This window comes from Oncorhynchus clarkii, chromosome 9, assembly GCF_045791955.1.
Source record: "Oncorhynchus clarkii lewisi isolate Uvic-CL-2024 chromosome 9, UVic_Ocla_1.0, whole genome shotgun sequence".
NCBI classification, from domain to species: domain Eukaryota; kingdom Metazoa; phylum Chordata; class Actinopteri; order Salmoniformes; family Salmonidae; genus Oncorhynchus; species Oncorhynchus clarkii.
The window spans coordinates 29,344,372-29,368,999 of record NC_092155.1 but is presented as its reverse complement, the minus strand read 5'-3'; the positions used below and the strand labels follow the sequence as shown (position 1 = coordinate 29,368,999).

At 44.1% G+C, this 24,628-nt stretch overlaps 1 protein-coding gene across 6 annotated transcripts in view; it reads left to right on the top strand.

Moving 5' to 3' along the window:
- LOC139416191 (cGMP-specific 3',5'-cyclic phosphodiesterase-like) overlaps nucleotides 1-24,628 on the top strand; it is a 93,619-nt gene that overhangs the window by 39,104 nt on the left and 29,887 nt on the right. For all 6 annotated transcript variants that reach the window (XM_071164571.1, XM_071164569.1, XM_071164568.1 and 3 more), the window contains exons 4-8: nucleotides 4,224-4,313; nucleotides 6,125-6,196; nucleotides 6,289-6,378; nucleotides 7,832-7,969; nucleotides 21,964-22,031. In XM_071164571.1, coding sequence (XP_071020672.1) covers nucleotides 4,224-4,313; nucleotides 6,125-6,196; nucleotides 6,289-6,378; nucleotides 7,832-7,969; nucleotides 21,964-22,031 — 458 coding nt within the window. The remainder of the gene's footprint in view (nucleotides 1-4,223; nucleotides 4,314-6,124; nucleotides 6,197-6,288; nucleotides 6,379-7,831; nucleotides 7,970-21,963; nucleotides 22,032-24,628) is intronic.

Genomic DNA, 24,628 nt, shown 5'->3' with positions numbered 1-24,628 from the left:
AAAGATTTGGTCTGGCTCAAGCCATTATATTCTCAATCTCTCTAATCTCATAGAGATTTTGGCCTGCAATCAAAAGGTGTCTCAGAGTACGAGTGCTGATCTAAGTTACTGTATATTATCATATTCCTTTTTATTTAAATGGCAAAAAAAATGATCCTATATCGGCACTCCTAGTTTGAGACTCTTGAAGACCTAGATCTGAAATTCTAGTTGATTAGGAGTTCCTCTGTTTAGAGGCGTGTCCAGTGTTAGAGGAAAATAAATGACTCATTTGGGAAAGAGAGAGCAGTTGATTTGGTCCTTGTTTATGTGGGTTGGAGGTTAGAATGGAATTTATATGGGAATTGGAAAGTGGGTGTTTTATGAAATCAGTATAATGTTCATCGTTTCGTCATAAAATGTGTCAGTGCGTGTATTAGGCATCTGAGGCGTGCTCGTACATGTGCACACACCATCTAGAAAGAAAGGTCACGGTGTGGGTGGTCGCAGAGCCACAAGGAGAGGGTACTTCAGGACATCCATCCACTCTGGATGCATCCCAAATGACTCCCTATTCCTTATATGAAATCCTACTTTTGACCGTAGCCCTATGGGCCCTGTGTAAAATGAGTGCACTATATAGGGAGTAGGGTGTCATGTGGGACTCAGCCTCTGTCTCACCAAATAGGGATCCAGAACAGTGGTCTGGTCATTCTCACAGTAAAGGGAAAATGTGGTGGTTATTCCTTTAAGTCTAGTCAATTGTCTAGAATGTCCATGTGTTTCTAGGCCCATACTCACAAAGGGGAAATTCAGACCTGAGTTACGCGCGCGTAAATGGAACATTATTCAATTTTTATGCACTTTTCTCTCTATGCGTATTCTGACCTTGGGGGAAATGCCGGTGCCAGCAAGGTACACGTTTTAGAGTGGCGATCAAAGAAATGGAGGTGTGTCTACAGATACGCCATATTCTGACCTAATAATTCCACCACCTTTACACACGAGGAAACCGTGAATAAGGTTGAGCAAACCTGCCGGTTCCAAGTGAAAAAAAAGCATCTCATTAATTGTTTTCTGATAGACATAAGAGCATTCTCCGTGAAATTTGATTTATAAATTGATATGATAAGAGATAAAAAAAAAAAAAAAAAAATTATGTTACAGCCTGAATTTAAAATGGTTTAAATTGAGATTTGTTGTCACTGGCCTACACACAATAGCTCATAATGTCAAAGTGAAATTATGTTTTTCTAAATTTTAACAAATTAATTTAAAAATAAGTTTTCAACCCCTTTGTTATGGCAAGCCTACATTAGTTCGGTAGAAAAAAAATGTGCTTAACAAGTCGCGTAATAAGTTGCATAGACTCTGTATGAAATAATAGTGTTTAGCAGGATTTTTGAATGACTACCTCATCTCTGTAGCCCACAGATATACAATTATTTGTAAACACAGATTTAACCACAAAGACCAGGAAGGTTTTACAATGCCTAGCAAAGAAGGGCACCTATTGGTAGATGGGTAAAAAAAAAAGCACACATTGAATAACCCTTTGAGCATGGTGAAGTTATTCATTACACTTTGGATGGTGCATCAATACACCCAGTCACTACAAAAATACAGGCGTCCTAACTAACTCAGTTGCTGGAGAAGAAGGGAACCACTTAGAGATTTCACCATGAGGCAAATGGTGACTTTAAAACAGTTACAGAGTTTGACATATACATATATTCCAAACTATGCATTCTGTTTGCAACAAGGCCCTGAAGTAACATTGCACAAAATGTGGGAAGTGATCAATTTTTTAGTCCTGAATACAAAGTGTTATGTTTGGGGCAAATCCAATACCACACATTACTGAGTACCATGCTCCATATTTTCAAACATAATGGTGGCTGCATCATGTTATGGGTATGATTGTAATCCTTAATGACTGGAGAGTTTTCAGGATAAAAAATAAATGGAATGGAGCTTAGCACAGGCAAAATCCTAGAGGAAAACCTGGGAAATGAATTCACCTTTCCGCAGGACAATAACCTAAATCACAAGGCCAATTCTACACTGGAGTTGCTTACCAAGAAGATAGTGAATGTTCCTGAGTGTCCAAGTTACAGTTTTTATATAAATCTACTTGAAAATCTATGGCAATATCTGAAAATGGTTGCTAGCAATGATCAACAACCCATTTGACTGAGCTTGAAGAATTTTGAGAAGAATAATGGGCAAATGTTGTACAATTCAGGTGTAGAAAGCTCTTAGAGACTTACCAAGAAAGACTCATGGCTGTAATCGCTTCCAAAGGTGCTTCTACAAAGTATTGACTTAGAGTTGTGAATACTTATGTAAATGAGATATTTCTATATATCATTTTCAATAAATTAGCAAACATTTCTAAAAAAATATATGTTTTAACTTTGCCATTATGGTGTGTAGATGGTCTTTTTTTAAATCTGTTCTGAATTCAGGCTGTAACACAACAAAATGTGGAATAAGTCAAGAGGTATGAATACGTTCTGAAGGGACTGTAGGTATAATGTTGGCTAAATGACAATTGTTTCAGATCTATTTTACCTTATGATCGAGGAGATTAATGTGAAACCAGTCATATGGCAGGAAACGGAAACGTATATCAACATGACTGTTAGGGCTGTTTATGCCCCTTTCCCACAGTGAAGTAGTGTGCCGTTATGCCGAATTGTAATCGTATGACCTTATAACTTGAAGGGATAAAATGTGGAGACACAAGCCAAATTGGATGACAAAGGCAAAGAGCCACTCCAAATGTAACCTTTGTGTTCTCTAGGATGTTTTAATCGTGTGCCCCAACTTTTCCTGTTTCTTTCAATTTGTAGGCTATAGCCTATGTTAATAAATATTGTTAGCCACTATCGATAGCAACCGTAAGTCATAACATGGTATATTTAACTGCCAATTCAGTGTTCATTCCCTTCCCTGCATTGGTATTATTCCATTCCATTGTTTGATTTAGCCAACCTTTATGTATGTCCTCTGTAAACGCTGTTACATCATTTTGGTTGTGGCTGAGGGTCAAGTAATTGTGGAGGGTGTTTAATGAAGACCAAATACAAATTGTAGTAAAAAAAGAAGAAGAAATTGGGACATGCAGGGTTATTAAATCATGATGGAGCTTATTATGGAGCTTATTATGGAGCTTATTATGGAGCTTATTATGGAGCATATTATGGAGCTTATTATGGAGCTTATTATGGAGCTTATTATGGAGCATATTATGGAGCTTATTATGGAGCTTATTATGGAGCTCAGACCGTTACTTAGAACTTGCTATCACACAGTTCCGTGATCAGTGAGGGCCCTGAGCAAGGCAGTTAACCCACTGTTCCCCGGGCGCCGAACTGTCCCCCCTGCACCTTTCTGATTCAGAGGGGTTGGGTTAAATGCGGAAGACACATTTCAGTCGAAGGCATTCAGTTGTACAACTGACTAGGTATCCCCCCTTTCCGATTACGGTATACGTATTATATCATACTACGCTATACTATTCTCCATATTCTAATTTATATTGTAGGCTAAACTACTTCCAACGCTTACATTGATGAACTTTAATGTGGCAACTTTCAGAATGAATCAAAACACCTTTTTTTTCATTCATGCGTAGAGGCTCTGTTTTTCCATGAAGTAGGATTCATGATTATTCCCCTAATCACAAAATCATGTCTACAATCAGAGGTTTAAAATCTACCCATGGGTTCTGAGACGGAGACAGATAGGCAAATGCTTTCATGGCTATCTTTCTATATTCCAAACGCATTCTCTATAGTCTACATTCAAGTCTTGTGCTGATCAAATTCAAATTAAGGGTACACCACATTTGCTTTAGAGAAATAAAACAGAAAAAAATGAGTTGAACAAAAAACTCCTAGATGAAATTGGTAGGCCACCCAGGGGATGTGTTTTCTGGGGTTGAAGTAAATGTATTCAGTGTGCACAAGCAAACCACGCCCACAAACCTGGTTTTGCTCCTCCATACGGTAATCTGAATACCAACTACCGAGAAGTGCGTAGGAAAGGAGTGCATAGTCTGAACCAGCCCCGAAGTGTCTCAGGGCTGATCTAGGATCGGTTTGACCATTTAAATCATAATGAATAAGAGCGGGGGACCTGATCCTAGGTCAGCGCTCCTACTTACGAGATGCTTTGTGATTACATGTCTGGTCATGTTGAATGAGATTGTAATTCATACTGTTTGTATCTCATCACAGGACCCCAGGTTCAATGCAGAGGTGGATCAGATTACAGGCTACAAGACCCAGAGCATCCTGTGTCTGCCCATCAAGAACCATAGAGAAGAGGTGAGACACAATTGACTGTGAAAGTAGCCGCCCCTTTACGCTTTACTTCCGGGTCATGCCCTGTGCGGTTTTGAATGGGCTTCAAGGGAGACTATGTGAATACTTCAGAAAGTACTCACACCCCCTTGACTTATTCTACTTGTTTTTTATGTTACAGCCTGAATTTAAAACGGTTTATATTGAGATTTGTTGTCACCGGCCGACACACAATAGAGCTCATAATGTCAAGGTGAAATTGTTTTAACAAATGAATTAAAAAATGAAAACTTGAAATGTCTTGCGTCAACGTTTTCAACCCCTTTTGTTGTGTGTGTCAAGGCTAAATTAGTTCAGGAGTGAAAATGTGCTTAACAAGTCACATAATAAGTTGCATGGACTCACACTGTGTGCAGTAATAGTGTTTAACATTATTTTGAATGACTTTCTCATCTCTGTACCTCACATATTATCTGTAAGGTCCCTCAGTCGAGCAGTGAATTTCAAACACATTCAACCACAAAGACCAGGGAAGTTTTCCAATGACTAGCAATGAAGGACACCTATTGGTAGCTGATATTGAATATCCCTTTGAGCACAGTGAAGTTATTAAATATACTTTGGATGGTGTATAAATACACCCAGTCACTGCAAAGATACAGGCGTCCTTCCTAACTCAGTTGTTGGAGAGGAAGGAAACCGCTGAGGGATTTCACCATGAGGCCAATGGTGACTTTAAAACATTTAAAGAGTTGAATGGCTGTGATAGGAGAAAACTGAGGATGGATCAACAACATTTTAGTTTCTCCACACAATACTAACCGAAAAAAGAAGGAAGCCCGTACAGAATAAAAATATTCCAATACATGCATCGTTTTTGCAACAAGGCCCTTAAAGTAATACTGCAAAAAATGTGTCAAAGCAATTACATTTTTGTTCTGAATACCTAGTGTTATGTTTGGAGCAAATACAATCACATTACTGAGTACCACTCTCGATATTTCCAAGCATAGTGGTGGCTGCATCATGTTATGGGTATGCTTGAAATTGTTAAGGACTGGGGAGTTTTTCAGGATAAAAAATGTACTGAATGGAGCTTAGCACAGGCAAAATCCTAGAGGAAAACTGATTCAGTCTTTCCACCATACATTGGGAGATTAATTCACCATTCAGTAGGACAATAACCTATAACACACAGCCAAATCTACACTGGAGTTGCTTACCAAGAAGACAGTGAATGTTCATGAGTGGCTGAATTACAGTTTTGACTTAAGTCTATGTTAAAATATATGGCAAGTCCTGAAAATGGTTGTCTAGCTAGCTAGCACTGATCAATTACCAATTTGACTGAGCTTGAAGAATTTTGAAATTAATAATGGGAAAGTGTTGCACAATCCAGGTGTGAAAAGCTCTTAGAGTCTTACCCAGAAAGACACACAGCTGTAATCGCTGTCAAAGGTGATTCTAACATTGACTCAGTGTTATTTTATATATATATTGTTTTACAAATGTTAGAATTTTTCTTCCACTTTGACATTGCAGAGTATGTTGTGTAAATCATTGGCAAATATTGACAATTTAATCAATTTTAATCCCACTTTGTAACACAACAGAATGTGGAAAAAGTCAAGGGTTGTGAATGCTTTCTGAAGGAGTTTACAATTGAGCAATTGAGGTCAGATAGAAATCATTTCATTTTTTTGCTCCTGTTCATCTTTCTGTTTTCTACTCTTTGTAGTTGTGGCTCTGCGTTTTGATGGATGCTCGCTCACCTTGCGTGTGTTTGATCTACTTCTCTCTTCTCTATTCCCCCTCTCTTCTCTTTGGTCTGCCAGGTGGTAGGAGTGGCTCAGGCCATCAACAAGAAGTGTGGAGAGAACGGTACTTTCACTGAACAGGATGAAAAGGTACTGGGGAGAAAGACACTGGTGTTCAAAGCTCTCTTTCTCTGTACATGCCATGCTCTGAATCAAGCTCATAGTCTTGATTTCCCTGACAGGACTTCTCTGCCTACCTGGCCTTCTCCGGGATCGTCCTACACAATGCCCAGCTCTACGAGACGTCCCAGCTGGAAAACCGACGCAATCAGGTATGTTGCTGTGAGTGGATTCTTATGTTCTCAAAGTGTGTGTGTGTGTGAGTGTGTTTGTGTATGTGTGTGTACGTGCGTGCATATGTAACAAGCTCTCACAGTCTCACTGCAGAATAAGACATTCTCCAAACGTCAAATTTCGAAGTGTTTTTGTTGCTCCTGCTGCTCTGCATCGTTCCTTTTTGCCAAACGTCAAATTTAGAAGTTAACTGTTATGTTTAGGCACTCAATCCGAAAGGTTAAGGTAAGGTTTAAGGTTTGGGAGAGGGTTAAAACATTAACTTTAGGCACTCAATCCAAAAGGATAAGGGTTAAAGTTTGGGATAGTGTAATAATAATACAAATAAAAACACTGTGCCCATGACTGGGATTGAATACGCAACTTTCTGATCCTGAGATAATACCCAACCATCACCCCTGTTTACAACACCCTAGCAAAACCCAAGTCTACTTCATGGTAATAGTGCTCACTATTTCCGCTAGTGGAAGCTAGCAAAACCCAAGCCTAGTTCATGGTAATAGTGCTCACAATTTCCCTTAGTGGAAGCTAGCAAAACCCAAGCCTAGTTCATGGTAATAGTGTTCACTATTGCCCCTAGTGGAAGCTAGCAAAACCCAAGCCTAGTTCATGGTAATAGTGCTCTCTATTGCCCCTAGTGGAAGCTAGCAAAACCCAAACCTACTTCATGGTAATAGTGCTCACTATTGCCCCTATTGGAAGCTAGCAAAACCCAAGCCTACTTCATGGTAATAGTGCTCACTATTGCCCCTAGTGGAAGCTAGCAATACCCAAGCCTACTTCATGGTAATAGTGCTCTCTATTGCCCCTAGTGGAAGCTAGCAAAACCCAAACCTACTTCATGGTAATAGTGCTCACTATTGCCCCTATTGGAAGCTAGCAAAACCCAAGCCTACTTCATGGTAATAGTGCTCACTATTGCCCCTAGTGGAAGCTAGCAATACCCAAGCCTACTTCATGGTAATAGTGCTCTCTATTGCCCTTAGTGGAAGCTAGCAAAACCCAAGCCTACTTCATGGTAATACTGCTCTCTATTGCCCCTAGTGGAAGCTAGCAAAACCCAAACCTACTTCATGGTAATAGTGCTCACTATTGCCCCTATTGGAAGCTAGCAAAACCCAAGCCTACTTCATGGTAATAGTGCTCACTATTGCCACTAGTGGAAGCTAGCAATACCCAAGCCTACTTCATGGTAATAGTGCTCTCTATTGCCCCTAGTGGAAGGTTTTGACGGCATTTCTCAACGTCCTCAGGAGATGGATAGACATGCAATTTCTGGACAATCTCCCTGGCATATGCGAAAGGTGTGTGTGGGTGTGTTACCATGCTTTCTTGTGAGTGTGTGTTCGTGTGTTTGTGTATGAGTATGTGGGTGTGTGTTCATGCTGTCATATGTTTGTGTGTGTTAGTGGTTTACTCTGTCTCCCCCAGGTGCTGTTGGACCTGGCCAGTCTGATCTTGGAGGAGCAGCAGTCTCTCGAGGTGTTACTGAGGAAGATAGCAGGCACCATCCTCTCCTTTATGCAGGCCCAGGGCTGCACTGTCTTCATAGCTGATGGAGACTCTATGGTGGGTTCACATGTGCACACACACACACACTCACTCACTCACTCACTCACTCACTCACATACATGCTTGCCAGGGCAGTACACAGAACTTTCAGGGGGCAGGTGCTCAAAATGGAAAAAAATTATTCATATCTCGAAATTCATAACATAACTGATTGCTTCTGTAGCTAAGATTGGACCATTCTTGAGCATAGGCCTATTTATTTCTCTAACAACACTCATCCAAAATTGTAAGCAAGCTACACAGTGCCTCCTAAAGACATGATTGACATCGGGGCTGATCAATGGTGTTAAATCTGCTAGTTAATATTTAGATTGCGATTTATCTCAAAGGCTCTTAAATATTAACTTAATAATATAGTATTCCTAATCTTCTAACTCATGATATATGGCTGGCTAGTTGCTTGTGTGGTTGCTTGTTTTAGTAAATGATGGTTAGTTAGAGTCTAGACTACCTGTGGTGCTGCTGCTCTGATGTGCAACTCCCGACTGAAGAAGGGATGGAGTCGGAGGGTCGTTGATTCAGCCGCTCCTCTCTATGTCTGCAAGTATCAGCCAACCAGACCCAAAATTGATTATGTAAATCAAGTGTTATCAAGTGTTAATAAAATGCTATGCTGCTGTGGCAGCACTGTGAATATTTCAACTAGGGAGCTTGCTACACACACTCGACCAGTGACCACGTCTCAATACATGTTTGGATACCGGGTGCATGCAATCTCCGTACAGGGCAATCTCCGTACAGGGCAGTCTCCGGTCAGGGCAGTCTCTTTACAGGGCTTCCTCCGTACAGGGCAGTCTCCGTACAGGGCAGTCTCCGTACAGGGCAGTCTCCGTACAGGGCTTCCTCCGTACAGGGCTTCCTCTGTACAGGGCAGTCTCCGTACAGGGCTTCCTCCGTACAGGGCTTCCTCCGTACAGGGCTTCCTCCGTACAGGGCAGTCTACGTACAGGGCAGTCTACGTACAGGGCTTCCTCCGTACAGGGCAGTCTACGTACAGGGCAGTCTACGTACAGGGCAGTCTACGTACAGGGAAGTCTACATACAGGGCAGTCTACATACAGGGCAGACTGGGAAAAACTTGACAATGTCACAACGACTTAAGGGCACTGGGTTCAGAACAACAACGACCCAAAAAAAGGAAGAAAACACCCAAAAGACCACTTGGCGAGTGGGAAGGCAAAGGGACAGGTGCTCGGGCACAGGTAGACCCGTATCTGTGCAGGTGCCTGATGCTTGCACGTGCACACACATTCAAAGAGACAAAAGAGAGAATGAATGGAGGTGCCACAGAATGACAGAAAGAGAGAAATAAGGAGATGAATGCCTTGATTGACACTGGGTAGGCGGAGAGGGCAGCGCAGTCCACCTTGTTCACAGTTTCATGGTGAGCGAGAGAACAATTATAAAAGAGAGAGAAAGACAGGAATGATCAAAGAGAAAATGGAAGAGATTGTATTGACAGTGAATAGACATGTCTCGGGCGAGGAGAGAATAACTACAGGACTTCCACAGTATTCTATAGAGACCTATTCTGTTCTGTATTCCTCTTGTGTAGCTCCAGCCTTGAATACCTTTTGAGTTTTTCTATTCAGACAGCCCATTGACAACACAGCAATCTTCAATATCGTTGGTATGAATGATGATGCTTATTTAAGGGAGAGTTCAAAATAATTCCCATTCATTTCAGGATCAAGGTCTATGGATTTCCCCTAGGCCTACTCTATTGAATTTTCAATACAGACTGCATGGAATTTGGACTGAGCTCGGCCACTTTTGTACGAAAACATTGAACATAATTATATTTTGGGTTCAACTATCCCAGACAGCATCCATTGAGAGGCCCTCAGCATTTAGCCGAGTACTTGCGATGCAATCAGCATTAACAATTGAAGGCTGTTTTGTTCCCTTGTTAGTGGGGGAAATATGAAATGCCATTGTAATAGAGAAAATGAATGACTGCATTGAGCCCAGTCCACTAGACAATGAGAAACATTATTCTAGAAGTGCTTGTTTGTGTTCTTTCTGCCTCCTATGGTTATGAGAGAAACGGAACTGAATGGGACTTGGCCTGTCTGTTCAGATCTAAACTGCAACTAGTACATAGAGTAATATGACTGCTGGTGGCTATGGAAACTAGTACATAGAGTAATATGACTGCTGGTGGCTATGGAAACTAGTACATAGAGTAATATGACTGCTGATGGCTATGGAAACTAGTACATAGAGTAACATGACTGCTGGTGGCTATGGAAACTAGTACATAGAGTAATATGACTGCTGGTGGCTATGGAAACTAGTACATAGAGTAATATGACTGCTGATGGCTATGGAAACTAGTACATAGAGTAACATGACTGCTGGTGGCTATGGAAACTAGTACATAGAGTAATATGACTGCTGGTGGCTATGGAAACTAGTACATAGAGTAATATGACTGCTGATGGCTATGGAAACTAGTACATAGAGTAACATGACTGCTGGTGGCTATGGAAACTAGTACATAGAGTAATATGACTGCTGGTGGCTATGGAAACTAGTACATAGAGTAATATGACTGCTGGTGGCTATGGAAACTAGTACATAGAGTAATATGACTGCTGGTGGCTATGGAAACTAGTACATAGAGTAATATGACTGCTGGTGGCTATGGAAACTAGTACATAGAGTAATATGACTGCTGATGGCTATGGAAACTAGTACATAGAGTAATATGACTGCTGATGGCTATGGAAACTAGTACATAGAGTAATATGACTGCTGGTGGCTATGGAAACTAGTACATAGAGTAATATGACTGCTGGTGGCTATGGAAACTAGTACATAGAGTAATATGACTGCTGATGGCTATGGAAACTAGTACATAGAGTAATATGACTGCTGATGGCTATGGAAACTAGTACATAGAGTAATATGACTGCTGATGGCTATGGAAACTAGTACATAGAGTAATATGACTGCTGGTGGCTATGGAAACTAGTACATAGAGTAATATGACTGCTGATGGCTATGGAAACTAGTACATAGAGTAATATGACTGCTGGTGGCTATGGAAACTAGTACATAGAGTAATATGACTGCTGGTGGCTATGGAAACTAGTACATAGAGTAATATGACTGCTGGTGGCTATGGAAACTAGTACATAGAGTAATATGACTGCTGGTGGCTATGGAAACTGGTACATAGAGTAACATGACTGCTGGTAGCTATGGAAACTAGTACATAGAGTAACATGACTGCTGGTGGCTATGGAAACTAGTACATAGAGTAATATGACTGCTGGTGGCTATGGAAACTAGTACATAGAGTAATATGACTGCTGGTGGCTATGGAAAGTTACTGTACCACTACCTGCCTGTCTTGTTCTATCCTACCCCCTACCCTGTTACACAAACACAAGAATGAACGTACACACACACACACACACACACACACACACACACACACACACACACACACACACAGGGTGGTGAAAAGGACATCCATCCACCAGCACCTCGAAGCCCAGTGTTGGGTGTCTGTAGCTGGGTGGGAGAAAGGAGAGCATCTACCTGGACTTATATTGACCCTTCTGTCTTTTAGAACAGATCCACAGAATCACCCCCTTATTTATCCCTGCCAATCAGCCAATCACAATGCTTTTTGAGAAGCACACAAGCACAAAAACGCATGCACACCAATATCACACAAGCCAACATTCGCACTCACCCATGCTTGCACAAACACGTGCACACACACACCCACACTCCCATTTCACCTTTCTCACACACACACTCCCTTTCCCTCCACTTCAACCCCCCCACACTCACTAAATTGGAATATGGACTTTCAGCTACGACGAGGAGTGTGATTAATTGCAGTGAGCAAGGCGGAGAGGAGAACGCTAGCCCAGAGATCTCCATTCTCTCCTCTTATGATGTGTTTATATGTTTTCTGTGAGGGAGAAAGGACAGAGTTTACTGGAGGTGGCTTGAAGCTTTCCTGTCCAAGGCAGAATGTTTTTTTTGTCGAAATGAGTCAACTTCACAATCAAAAGGGGAGAAAGGGGACGTGTTCAATGCCACTGAAATAAGAGTGGCCCTCTAGTAAAAGTTCATCAATCTCGCTGCGCCTATTCTGTTTGTGTGTGTGTGTGTGTGTGTGTGTGTGTGTGTGTGTGTGTGTGTGTGTGTGTGTGTGTGTGTGTGTGTGTGTGTGTGTGTGTGTGTGTGTGTGTGTGTGTGTGCGCGCGCGTGCATGCGTGCGTGTGTGTATGCATACACATGTTTGTGCTGTAGACATGTGTTTGGGTGCAAGTAAGACAAACAACTGCAACTGCACAGCACGCTGTGGCCAAGACGCTAACTCCATAATATTTACCCAGCAAACGAGCAGAAATCATCTGAGCCATTAATCTTCCACAGTCGTTAGAAGCAGACCTACTCTTAATTACAGTTAAAGTAACATTTCACAGGCAGCTGTCATTGTTATTGATAACTGACAAAGATATGAGTCTGTGATCAAAAACAGACACACTTCCTAAGTCCATGTACTATATTTTGGCTATAATGCTTATGTCCATAAACATTCAGTATTAATAGCATATACAACAAGTATCATCCTTCAGTTGTTATTTGGATATATGAGGGTTGTGAGGGTTGTCTTATCTAAACAAGCCCAGAAAGGACACTGACCCAAGCCTTCAGGGAGGATGGTACAGTAGATAAGCTTTTTGTTGGTCAAAGATTAGAGCTTGGGCCATAAAGGTTGTTTTGTCACTGTAGCTTCATTAGTACTGCAGCAACTGGCCCAAATAGGGAGCCAGCTTGTTTTTCTTTTCTCTCTCTCTCTCTCTCTGTCTCTCTCTCTCTCTCTCTCTCTCTTGCCTCTCTCTCTATTGCATCTCTCTCTCTCTCTCTCTCTCTCTATTGCCTCTCTCTCTCTGTCTGTCTGTCTCTCTCTCTCTCTCTCTCTCTCTCTCTATTGCATCTCTCTCTCTCTCTCTCTCTCTCTCTGTCTCTCTCTCTCTCAAATTGGAAGGCAGTGGCTGCACAGTAACATGCTATATATGACATCAGAGCTCAGGGTCTCCACTTCACAGCTATGTATGGGTTTTGACTGACAGCTGTTCTGAACTTGAGCACCGCACGCGACACGAAGTTGCCCCCACCCCTCCTTCTAATTGGGCTCTACGTATTTCGAAGGATGAGACGTTGACAGCTTTGATGTCATACAAGCAAGTCAAACTCCCTCTACCTGTGGAGTCCAAATGTGCACTTCACATTTCCATATCCTAAAACTCGTGTCATATACAGGGTCAACGTTTATGATCACTATCTTTGATGTACAAGTTACAAGATAGCATGGTGTCATACCCTAGGTTGTTCTGAACAGAATGATGTTTGTGTATTGTGAAGAAAATTTCACGACTCAGGATATGACCCAGATGCAGACACGCGAGGCGGATAGTACGAGTCTCAGAAGATTTATTAGAAACACGGGGCAGGCAAAGGGCAGGTCGAGGGCAGACAGAGGTTTGTGATCAGTTCAGAGTCAGGCAGGTACAGGACGGCAGGCAGGCACGAGGTCAGGGCAGGCAGATTGGTCAGAACCGGGATAAACTAGGAAACAGAACTAAAGAAACAGGAGACAAAGGGCTGTGAGACGTAGGTTTTATCCTAGACACATGAAAAGTGGGATGTATACGGAGGGTACAGTGCAACATAAGACGAACAGTAGAGGGGCTAAGGATCTTGGAGATGGGGAAAGGGCCAATAAAACAGTGGGACAGTTTGCGGAACTCTACCCGGAGGGGCAGATTCCCATGTGGAAGCCATAACCTCTGCCCGAGACGATAGTGGGGAGCCGGGTCTGGTGGTAGTCCGCCTGTTGTCAATACCTGGAGGTGGTCTTGAGAAGAGCCGACTGGGCTCTCTTTCAGGTACGGCGACAGTGGCAGACGAACATCTAGGCCGAGAGTATGCTGACCTCTTCCTCTTGCTCCGGGAAGAGTGGGGGCTGATATCCCAGGGAGCACTCAAAAGGTGAGAGACCAGTGGGAGGGTGTAGCGGGCATACTCTACCCACACAACTTGCTTGTTCAAGGTGTTGGGATTGGAACCCGGAGTACAGGCTGACCGACAACCCAATGAGCGTGCAGAACGCCTTCCAGAACTGGGACGAGAACTGACGACCCCGGTTGGAGACCATGTCCACCGGAAATCCATGGATCCTGAAGAGGTGCTGCACCATGAGCTGGGCCGTCTCCTTGGCTGAGGGCAGCTTGGGGAGAGGGATGAAGTGGGCGGCTTTGGAAAACCGGTCCACCATGGTAGGGATAACTGTGTTGCCATCAGACGGGGGAGACCAGTGACAAAGTCCAGGGATATATGTGACCAGGGATGCTGAGGGACGGGAAGTGGTTGAAGGAGGCCAGCCGGAGCTTGCCGAGGAGTATTGTTCTGGGCACACACGGTGCAGGCGGCGATGAACGCAGTGATGTCAGGAACCAAGGTGGGCCACCAAAAACATTGTTGTACAAAGGCCAGGGTCCGACGGGAGCCAGGATGGCAGGCCAGTCGAGAGGAATGTGCCCATTCCAGAACTGAGGAACGGGCAGAGTCTGGGACAAACATTCGGTCTCATGGACCCGGTTCTCTATACCCCAGATGAGTGCAGCCGCGAGACAAAAGGTAGGGAGGATGGTCTTGGGGTCCGATGGTGTAGCAGTGTGGCAATAGAGGCGTGACAGCACATCCAGCTTCACATTCTTAGACCCCGGGCGATAGGAGATGGTGAAGTTAAATCAGGTGAATAGCAGGCCCCATCGAGCTTGCTTGAGTTGCTTGGCGGTATGGAGATATTCCAGGTCCTTGTGATCTGTTCATATTATGAATGGGTGTTCAGCCCCTTCTAACCAGTGCCTACACTCCTCCAATGAGGAAAGCGCAAGGCTGCAGTTTTTGGTCTTGGGCCAAACGCTGGGACAGGACAGCCCCCACTCCGATGTCCGAGGCGTCGACCTCCACCACAAACTGCCGGGACGGATTAGGATGGGGGCGGTAGTGAATTGGTCTTTGAGGTCCAAGAACGCCTGGTCTGCAGCTGGAGACCACATAAACGGGACCTTGGGAGAGGTGAGTGCTGACAGGGGCGAAGCCCGGGTGCTGTAGCCCCAGATGAACCGGCGATAGAAATTAGCAAACCCCAGGAAGTGTTGCAGCTGCACTCTGGAGGTGGGTTGCGGCCAATCCACCACCGCTCTCACCTTTTCAGGATCCATCTGGATGTTGCCTGCAGCTATGATATACCCCAGGAAGGAGATGGTGGAGCAATGGAATTCGCATTTTTCCCTTTGACTTACAGCTGGTTCTCCAGAAGACGCTGGAGGACTTGTCTGACATGGAGGACATGTTCTTGAGCCGAGTGGGAAAACACAAGGATGTGGTGGCACGGGCCTTGCTAAAAACCTCCCAGAGGTCCTGCTACTCCGTGGGAATGACGGAGAGGTCCAGGGCTTTTCCTAAGCCCGCAGGAAGACGTCCCAGGGCAGGAAGCGCTAACTTCAGGTAACGCCCATGGCAAAATGGGCTCCAACCCAGGATAGAACCAGTAGCCCAGTCAATTGGGGGAATGTGCCCCTGGAGCCAGGAAAACCCCAAAACCACGGGTGCATGAGGAGATACGATTGGCAGGAACTGCATTTCCCGTAGCTCCACAATACAGACAGCTCTAGGTGTTACGTCTGCGTAAGCTCTCAGCAGGAGACAATATAGCCCTGCCCAGTTGCAAGGGCTCCGGAGGAGACGATTCGACAGCCCTCGGTGAACTCCGAGAGACTTTGGCCGGAATCGGATCCACTCGGAAATGTGAGTTTGGGGATTTACGGGTTTCCTCTGAGGTGAGGTGTAAATCGAGGACGACCGTCGGCGACAGGGAACAGACTCCCTCTCCCTCCTACGTTCCCGTAGCCGTCCATCGATCTGGATGGTCAATGCTATGAGGGAGTCGTGGTCCAGGGGCAGCTCCAGGGCTTTGAGCTCATCTTTAATCACATCCAACAACCGGTGAAGGAACGCGTCAAACAGGACTTCTGGGTTCCAGGCACTCTCACCCGCCAACGTGCGAAAACCCACCGCATAGTCTGCCACACTACGAGGCGCCTTGCTCGCAGACAACGGAAAATCTAACACTTTCTGTACCTCCGCCACGAACTCCTCCAATCTGAAACAAATGGTGGATTGTTGCTCCCACACCGCCATAGCCCAGGCAAGAGCCCTCCCGGACATCAGCGTTATCACGTACGCTATCCTCGAGCAATCCCAGGGAATTTAAGAGGGCTGCAGCTCAAAAATGAGAGAACACTGGGAGAGAAACGGACGGCAGGATCCGGGATCTCCAGCGTAACGCTCCGGAGGAGGTAAACGTGGTTCTTGGGAAGCCGGTGTAGATTGGCGAGACACATCGATGATAGTGGGGTAATTGACAGTCTGAGGGGTTACTGTAGTGTCGGGCTGCCTCACAGACAATCTGCAGAATTGTTCCAGCAATGTGTTGAAGGCATTTCTGGAATCATTCCATAAGACCTTGAAGTAACTCCTCATGTCTTCCAATGGTGGCTCCCTGGGAGGAGACGGCATTGCGGAGCTGGTCCAAGTCTGCTGGGTCAGTCATGGCCAGTTCGTACTAACACGACTCAGAATATGACTCCAATGCAGACACAGGAGGCGGATAGTACAGTTCTCAGAAGACTTATTCGAAACAGGGCAGGCAAAGGGCAGTTTGAGGGCAGGCAGAGGTTCATAATCAGGTCAAAGTCAGGCAAGTACAGGACGGCAGGCTGGCTTGGGGTCCATTTAGGCAGAATGGTCAAAACCCGGGAAAAATGAGGAAACAGAACTAGAGAAACAGGAAGACGGGAAAAAACGCTGGAAAGACCTAAAAAGACAAGACGAACTGGCAAAAGACAAACAGAGACCACAGGTATAAATACACAAGGGATAATGGGAAGATGGGCGACACCTGGAGGGGGGTGGAGACCTACACAAAGACAGGTGAAACATAAACTCCTTTCTATTTGCATCAAAATGACGATCTGTTTCTCTGAATTGCCCTGTGAAAGCCGAACACTCTAAGATCATGTTGGCAATAGAACAAGCTTTCAAATGATGCCCACCTGACTCAGATTTCGAGTTATAAATGGCCCATTTTTGGATTGCGTAAACACAAACATGTTCAGGTTACTGAATGTATCCAGAGTATTTTTTTCAGATTTCGTTATTAACAAATGAGGCGAAAAGTACAGTAAATGTAAAATGCACATACAATGAACCGTTTATTGTAATGTTAAAATTCAGTCTTGTGTCAGGTGAACTATTATGTCCTCAAATTTGGTCTAAAAATGTTCCCATAATCTCCAAAATGTTCTCTTTCAATTGCTACCATACTTATGCATATGTTTTTCATATTTCTTCTGTAAGAAATACATATATCCATATAGGCCATTTCCCATTAGTGTGAAGGGTTAAAGTAACACTTTAACACTCATTTATGCTAACACTCATTTATACTAACAACAAAGGGATGAATTTACCAAGAATTTCCATAAATAATATCTGGATTTTCTCACCGTAGAGACATTGCTTCTTAGAAGAGCTATACATTTTCTAGAAATATGAGTTTGGAAGCTTTTAGTGTCTATCTGTTTGACAAGCCCATATGCTTATGTCAATGTAAAGGTTTGCACAAACTCAACAAAGACATACAATGTCCCTCTGTGTAAACTCCAGCAAATGACAAAGCTAGCCTTAAACAAGCATCCGAATCGTTTGCCAAGTCAGAGCTCCGATACCTCATTAACTAAGTTCTGTGACTTGTCGAGGGAAGTTTTAAACATTATCCACTGAGCCCCTAGAAGTGGCGACGCTGGGGTGGTTTTATGTGATATCTGATATGGTCCGACGTGCTTCACCCAACGGGAGGTCAGCATGCTCTCCTGCCTTTAAAAATCTCCTCTTAAAAAAAAGATACATCTCAGTGTTCTTTTGGGTTGCACACTGACTTGAATCCAACCGAGAGCTGTATCAGATGTGGTATGTATAACCAATGTCACGCCCTGACCATAGAGAGCCCTCGGGGTTCTCTATGGTGTTTTAGGTCAGGGCGTGACTAGAGGGTTTTCTAGGTTTTATTTTCTATGTTGGTGTGAGTATGGTTCCCAATTGGAGGCAGCTGATGATTGTTGCCTCTAATCTTTTCTCCCCTGCGTTGTGGGATATTGTTTTGTTTCGTGCCTATGTGCGCTACATACTGCACGTTCGTTTATTCTTTGTTGTTTTGAAGTTTCACTTAAAATGTGGAACTCTACTCACGCTGTGCCTTGGTCCACTCATTTATATAACGAACGTGACAACCAACCAGGCCAGATCAAATCAAATCAAATCAAATGTTTTTATATAGCCCTTCTTACATCAGCTGATATCTCAAAGTGCTGTACAGAAACCCAGCCTAAAACCCCAAACAGCAAGCAATGCAGGTGTAGAAGCATGGTGGCTAGGAAAAACTCCCTAGAAAGGCCAAAACCTAGGAAGAAACCTAGAGATTGGAGATTATAACAGAACATGGCCAAGATGTTCAAATGTTCATAAATGACCAGCATGGTCAAATAATAATAATCACAGTAGTTGTCGAGGGTGCAACAAGTCAGCACCTTGTGCTGTAAATGTCAGTTGGCTTTACATAGCCGATCATTAAGAGTATCTCTACCGCTCCTGCTGTCCTACCTCCTGCTCCTGCTGTCTCTAGAGAGTTGAAAACAGCAGGTCTCGGACAGGTAGCCTGTCCGGTGAACAGGTCAGGGTTCCATAGCCGCAGGCAGAACAGTTGAAACTGGAGCAGCAGCACGGCCAGGTGGACTGGGGACAGCAAGGAGTCATCATGCCAGGTAGTCCTGAGGCATGGTCCTGGGGCTCAGGTCCTCCGAGAGAGAGAAAGAAAGAAAGAGAGAATTAGAGGGAGCATTCTTAAATTCACACAGGACACCGGATAAGACAGGAGAAGTACTTCAGATACAACAGACTGACCCTAGCCCCCCGACACATGACCTACTGCAGCATAAATACTGGAGGCTGAGACAGGAGGGGTCAGGAGACACTGTGGCCCCATCCGATGATACCCCCGGACAGGGCCAAACAGGCAGGATATAACCCCACCCACTTTGCCAAAGAACAGCCCCCACACCACTAGAGGGATATCTTCAACCACCAACTTACCATCCTGAGACAAGGCCAAGTATAGCCCACAAAGATCTCCACCACAGCACAACCCGAGGGGGGGCACCAACCCAGACAGGAAGATCACGTCAGTGAACAGCTCAGATAAGGCAACTGGGTTTCGTCTGCCTGACATGGACCTTTATAAACAACCTGGATTAGTTATTATGCCAAACATATTTATACTGAAAAAAAATATAAACGCTGGTCCCACGTCTCATGTTGCATGAGCTGAAATAAAAGATCCCAGTTCATTTTACATACACACAAAAAGCTTATTTCTCTCAAACTTTGTGCACAAAATTGTTTATATCTCTGTTAGTGAGCATTTTATCCTTTGTCAAGATAGTCCATCCACCTGGCAGGTGTGGCATATCAAGAAGCTGATTAAACAGCATGATCATTACACAGGCGCACCTTGTGCTGGGGACAATAAAAGGCCACTCTAAAATGTGCAGTTGTGTCACACAACACAATGCCACAGATGTCTCAAGTTTTGAGGGAGCGTGCAATTGGCATGCTGACTGCAGGAATGTCCAACTGAGCTGTTGCCAGAGAATTGAATGTTCATTTCTCAACCATAAGCTGCCTCCAACGTCATTTGACAGAATTGGCTCCTCCCAGGCCCACCCATGGCTGCGCCACTGCCCAGTCATGTGAAATCCATATATTAGGGCCTAATGAATTTATTTAAGTTGACTGATTTCCTTCTGTAAACTGTAACTCAGTAAAATCTTTGAAATTGTTGCGTGTTGCGTTTATATTTTTGTTCAGTATATTAGGATCCCCATTAGCCAACGCCAATGACGACAGCTAGTTTTACTGGGGCCCGACACATAATGAAAAATACCTTACAGACAAAGTACTTTACAATTGACATACATTTAAAAACACTAACATGTAATGTGCATCTGTGTGCATGACATGTCTCGTTAAACGTCCCCTGTGTTGTTGCTATAAAAATCGACCCGAACACTCTGCTGACATACACAACCATTCAAAAGTTTGGGGTCACTTAGAAATGTCCTTTTTTTTTAAAGAAAAGCAATTTTTTGTGTATTAAAATAACATCAAATTACGTTGACTGACTTTGAAACACCCGTCTCAACGTCAACAGTGAAGAGGCAACTCCGGGATGCTGGCCTTCTAGGCAGAGTTACAAAGAAAAAAATATATATCTCAGACTGGCCAATAAAAATAAAAGATTAAGATGGACAAAAGAACACTGGACAGAGGAACTCTGCCTAGAAGGCCAGCATCCCGGGGTCGCCTCTTCACTGTTGATGTTGAGACTGGTGTTTTGCGGGTACTATTTAATGAAGCTGTCAGTTGAGGACTTTTAGGCATCTGTTTCTCAAACTAGACACTCTTTTGTACTTGTCCGCTTGCTCAGTTGTGCACCGGGGCCTCCCACTTCTCTTTCTATTCTGGTTAGAGCCAGTTGGCACTGTTCTGTGAAGGGAGTAGTACACAGCGTTGTACCAGATCTTCAGTTTCTTTGCAATTTCTCGCATGGAATAACCTTAATTTCTCAGAACAAGAATAGACTGACGAGTTTCAGAAGAAAGGTCTTTGTTTCTGGCCATTTTGAGCCTGTAATCAAACCCAAAAATGCTGATGCTCCAGATGCTCAACTCATCTAAAGAAGGCCAGTTTTATTGCTTCTTTAATCAGAACAAGTTTTCAGCTGTGCTAACATAATTGGAAAAGGGTTTTCTAATGATCAATTAGCCTTTTAAAATGATAAATATGGATTAGCTAACACAACGTGCCATTGGAACACAGGAGTAATGGTTGCTGATAATGGGCCTCTGTACGCCTATGTAGATATTCCATAAGAAATCTGCCGTTTCCAGCTACAATAGTCATTTCAACATCAACAATGTCCACACTGTATTTCTGATCAATTTTATGTTATTTTAATGGACAAAAAAAATTGTTTCTTTTAAAAACAAGGGCATTTCTAAGTGACCCCAAACTTTAGAACGGTAGTGTAGATGGATGCATATACCCCTACGTCTAAGACAAAAGCCAAGAGTTAAACCTATAGGACTTGGTGGAAACATTCCCTGACAGGATAAAAATGTAAACTAATGACACCCCCCCCCCCCCCCCCCCCGAACGAACACGACTTCTCCCCATCAATGTCATGTGAATGACTTACTCAGAATCCAAACATCCTGTCTTACCCTCCCGACTATTAAACATGGAAAATGGATCCTTTGCTAGGGGAGTGCAGGTTGAAAACAAGTCCCTATAAGGGAGTAACCGTGAGTCCTGGAATGCTGAAATAAACTCGGCTTCTGGCAAGGCCTGATGTGTAATATATCAACTTCCCTCTCTTCTTTGGGAGCGGGCAGAAAGAGGATTGTAGGGATGGCAGTGCCTCAATTATTATCGTTTGGATAGGAGCGGGGAACCTGATATGTCCTGAATGAAAACTCTCACACAGATGTCATGATATACACACACACACACACATACACTCTCTCTCTGAAGTCTACATTTTTACTTGCATTTTACTTGACACACGCGTGCACGCTGCACACACACATATACACACATTCTCTTTCTCTCTCTCTCTGAGGTCTATGCTATGCTGAATTTGTGTGTACTGTCACTGGAGACTAATAGCATTAGCTGTAAGCCTGCTGGGCTGGCATGTCTCTCTCGCTTCCTCCTCTCCCTCTGTCAGTAATGGCCGCTGTAAGGTAAATAACCGCTGTGGTGGTTCTGTGTTCCAGAACTCCTTCTCCAGCGTGTTTCACATGGAATACGAGGAGCTGGGAGAGGCCATAGACGTCCCCAAAAGGTAAGGCGATAACCTCTAACTGTTAAACCTGACTAATTTGAAACGGGTTGTTCCTCCCAATACTGCCTAATATGAGAAATATGGCTGCCGTGTGTCGCACTGGTGGGTGAAATTACTCTGATGACAGAGGGCCGTGAGTTGCGCCATAAAGTGCTTTGAATGAGAGAAATACTCATTCTCAATCGTAACCTCTACCGAGTTGAGTGTGTATTTGTACAGTAAGTATTGAGTGATTGTCTTTGTAGGCCTTTGAGAGAGGGGGGGTCAGGTAAAGAGAGAATCCCAAAGATCTGGAATGGGGGTGAGCTTATCAGCTCTCTCTAATGGGGGGAGGAAAGTGAGACGGAGAGGTAGAATGAGAGGGAGGACGAGATGAGAGGCGGAGTGAGAGCTGTTAGCTGCTCGCCCTCTGCCAGGGGAAAATGAATGAGCCTTACATTGAAATGTGGAGGGAAGGTAAATCCCTTTAGCCTGATCCTTCGGGAAGATTTGTGATTTGTTCTTGTACGTCTCGGAGTCTTCCAGCCAGGCAGCAAAACGCCTACTGTTCACTTCAATCTCTATCTATCTCTGTCTCACTAACTCACATCCATTTTCAATAGGGTTGTACATGGGTGGGAGTGTGGGTAGTGAGATGTGGGTGGGGGGTGGGGCCAGGAGTTTTTCCCATGTCAGGTTAAAGGTCATATGGTCAGGAAAAGCTCCTGCCCCTAGCTATGATGTTTAGTCGAGACCTGTCTGACTTTAACAGATCTGACTCAAGGTCCTCTGAGGTCTCTTATGTTTTCAAGAAAAATCCCACATCATCCCTTTGGCAAGAGCCTTGACATCGGATCATGAGCTACTGCCCTTTCCCTGTTAGAGGAGTACTTCTGGTCTGATCTAAGAACGCTGAAAACTTTTCTAAGAACCCCCTTTAAGACTCATTGGACAGCTCCTCTGTCACAATCTGTTTAGGAGCAACCTATTACGATGAAGGGAGATTTTTCTTCCCCTTTGGAAGGCTTTCAGAGATGGGCCTACGAGCGTACGTCACGCACAGACACGGCTGTTTTGAAGTCGGAAGCCAAGGGCTCAGCCGAGATCTATGCGCTAGTCATGCTGCCTGACAGGCTGTATTGGTTGCACATGTGGGTAGCTAAGGTTCATGTCTCAATAAGCAACGCTACAGAGTCCAATAGAGGGAATTCAGTGGGGGGTCTATGTGGAAGATGGCATGTCAAGTGTTGTTTATTATAACAATCAGTGAACAACCCTTCAACGTCATGTCTTCTTTCTACGTGCTAGGTCTGGGGCTAATAACTTGGAACTCAATTGAATTCACCTCAGCTAAGGTGAATGATGATTTGTCTTCTATTAATCTAAACCGCTCTTGTTTGAAAGAATAAAATGGCAATAGTATGTTATAGCAATGTTATATCTTTAGATGATATGGTTGCAGTCTATATGGAACAGAAATTGGCAAAAAAAATATCTGTCTGATTGGCATAGGGAGCTGTGCTGTAGGGACCGTGTAGGCACGTGACCTATAGATCACAATCACCTAAAGGTCATGGGTTCGTGCTCCAAATGGGTTCATACCACACATCACCAACTACCAACAAAAAAATCTGGAATGGGGGGAGGGGGTAAGATTATCAGATCTCTCTAACGGAGGGGGGGGGGGGGGTTAGCTGCTCGTCCTCTGCCAGGGGAAAAATGAATGAGCCTTACATTGAAATGTAGTGGAGGTAAATCCCTTTAGCCTGATCCTGGGGGAGATTTGTGATTTGTTCTCGTACGTCTCGGAGCCTTCCAGCCAGGCAGCGGAGCACCTACTGTTCACTTCAATCTCTATCTCCATCTCACTAACTCTCATCTCACAGCCATTTACAATAGGATTGTATGTGGACGGGAGCGTGGGTATTAGGATGGGAGGGGTGGTGTCGGTGTGTGTGTATGTTGTGTGTGTGTGTGTGTATTTCTGTCTGTCTGCCTGTCTGAAAGTGTGTGCACTTGTCCTAGAGAGAGAGACAGAAATGGAGAAAGACAGCAAGAGAGAGTATGCTCCCAGGCAAGACACAGAGAGACTTCCAGGGGGACAGAAGTGAGATGAAACAGACACGGTTGCCTTTTACAAAAGTGTGTCTCATTCTTTTACATTCTGGCTCAGCTGACCCAAACGCTTTCTATTCTGTTTACATCTTCTAATGGGCCGAATAGGATGTTCTGTGTGTACTGTAGGACCACTCCTGTCTGAAGAGGCAGTCATTTGTAGCGCTCCACCACGCGGGGCCAATGCCAAATGGGATACAGCTAACAGCAGGATGTTAGCTTTGACTCAGTGGTCAACTGTCGGTGGGAGGCTTTTTAGGAACACGCATGCACACACACACACACACACACTTGACATTAGCCCTGGGCGAAGGAGGCCGAAACTGCACAGCGTGGAGAAGAGGAATGTCACGGAGAGGGTAATTCAGTCCTGTTCTGAATCAATGCAATCCTATTACTCATTGAAGCTGATTTTGTATAATTATCTCTAGTAGTTTTTGTTTGATTGATTCTTTGATTCATTGACCCACAAAATTCCTGGGTTATTTGTTTGATTGAAAGAC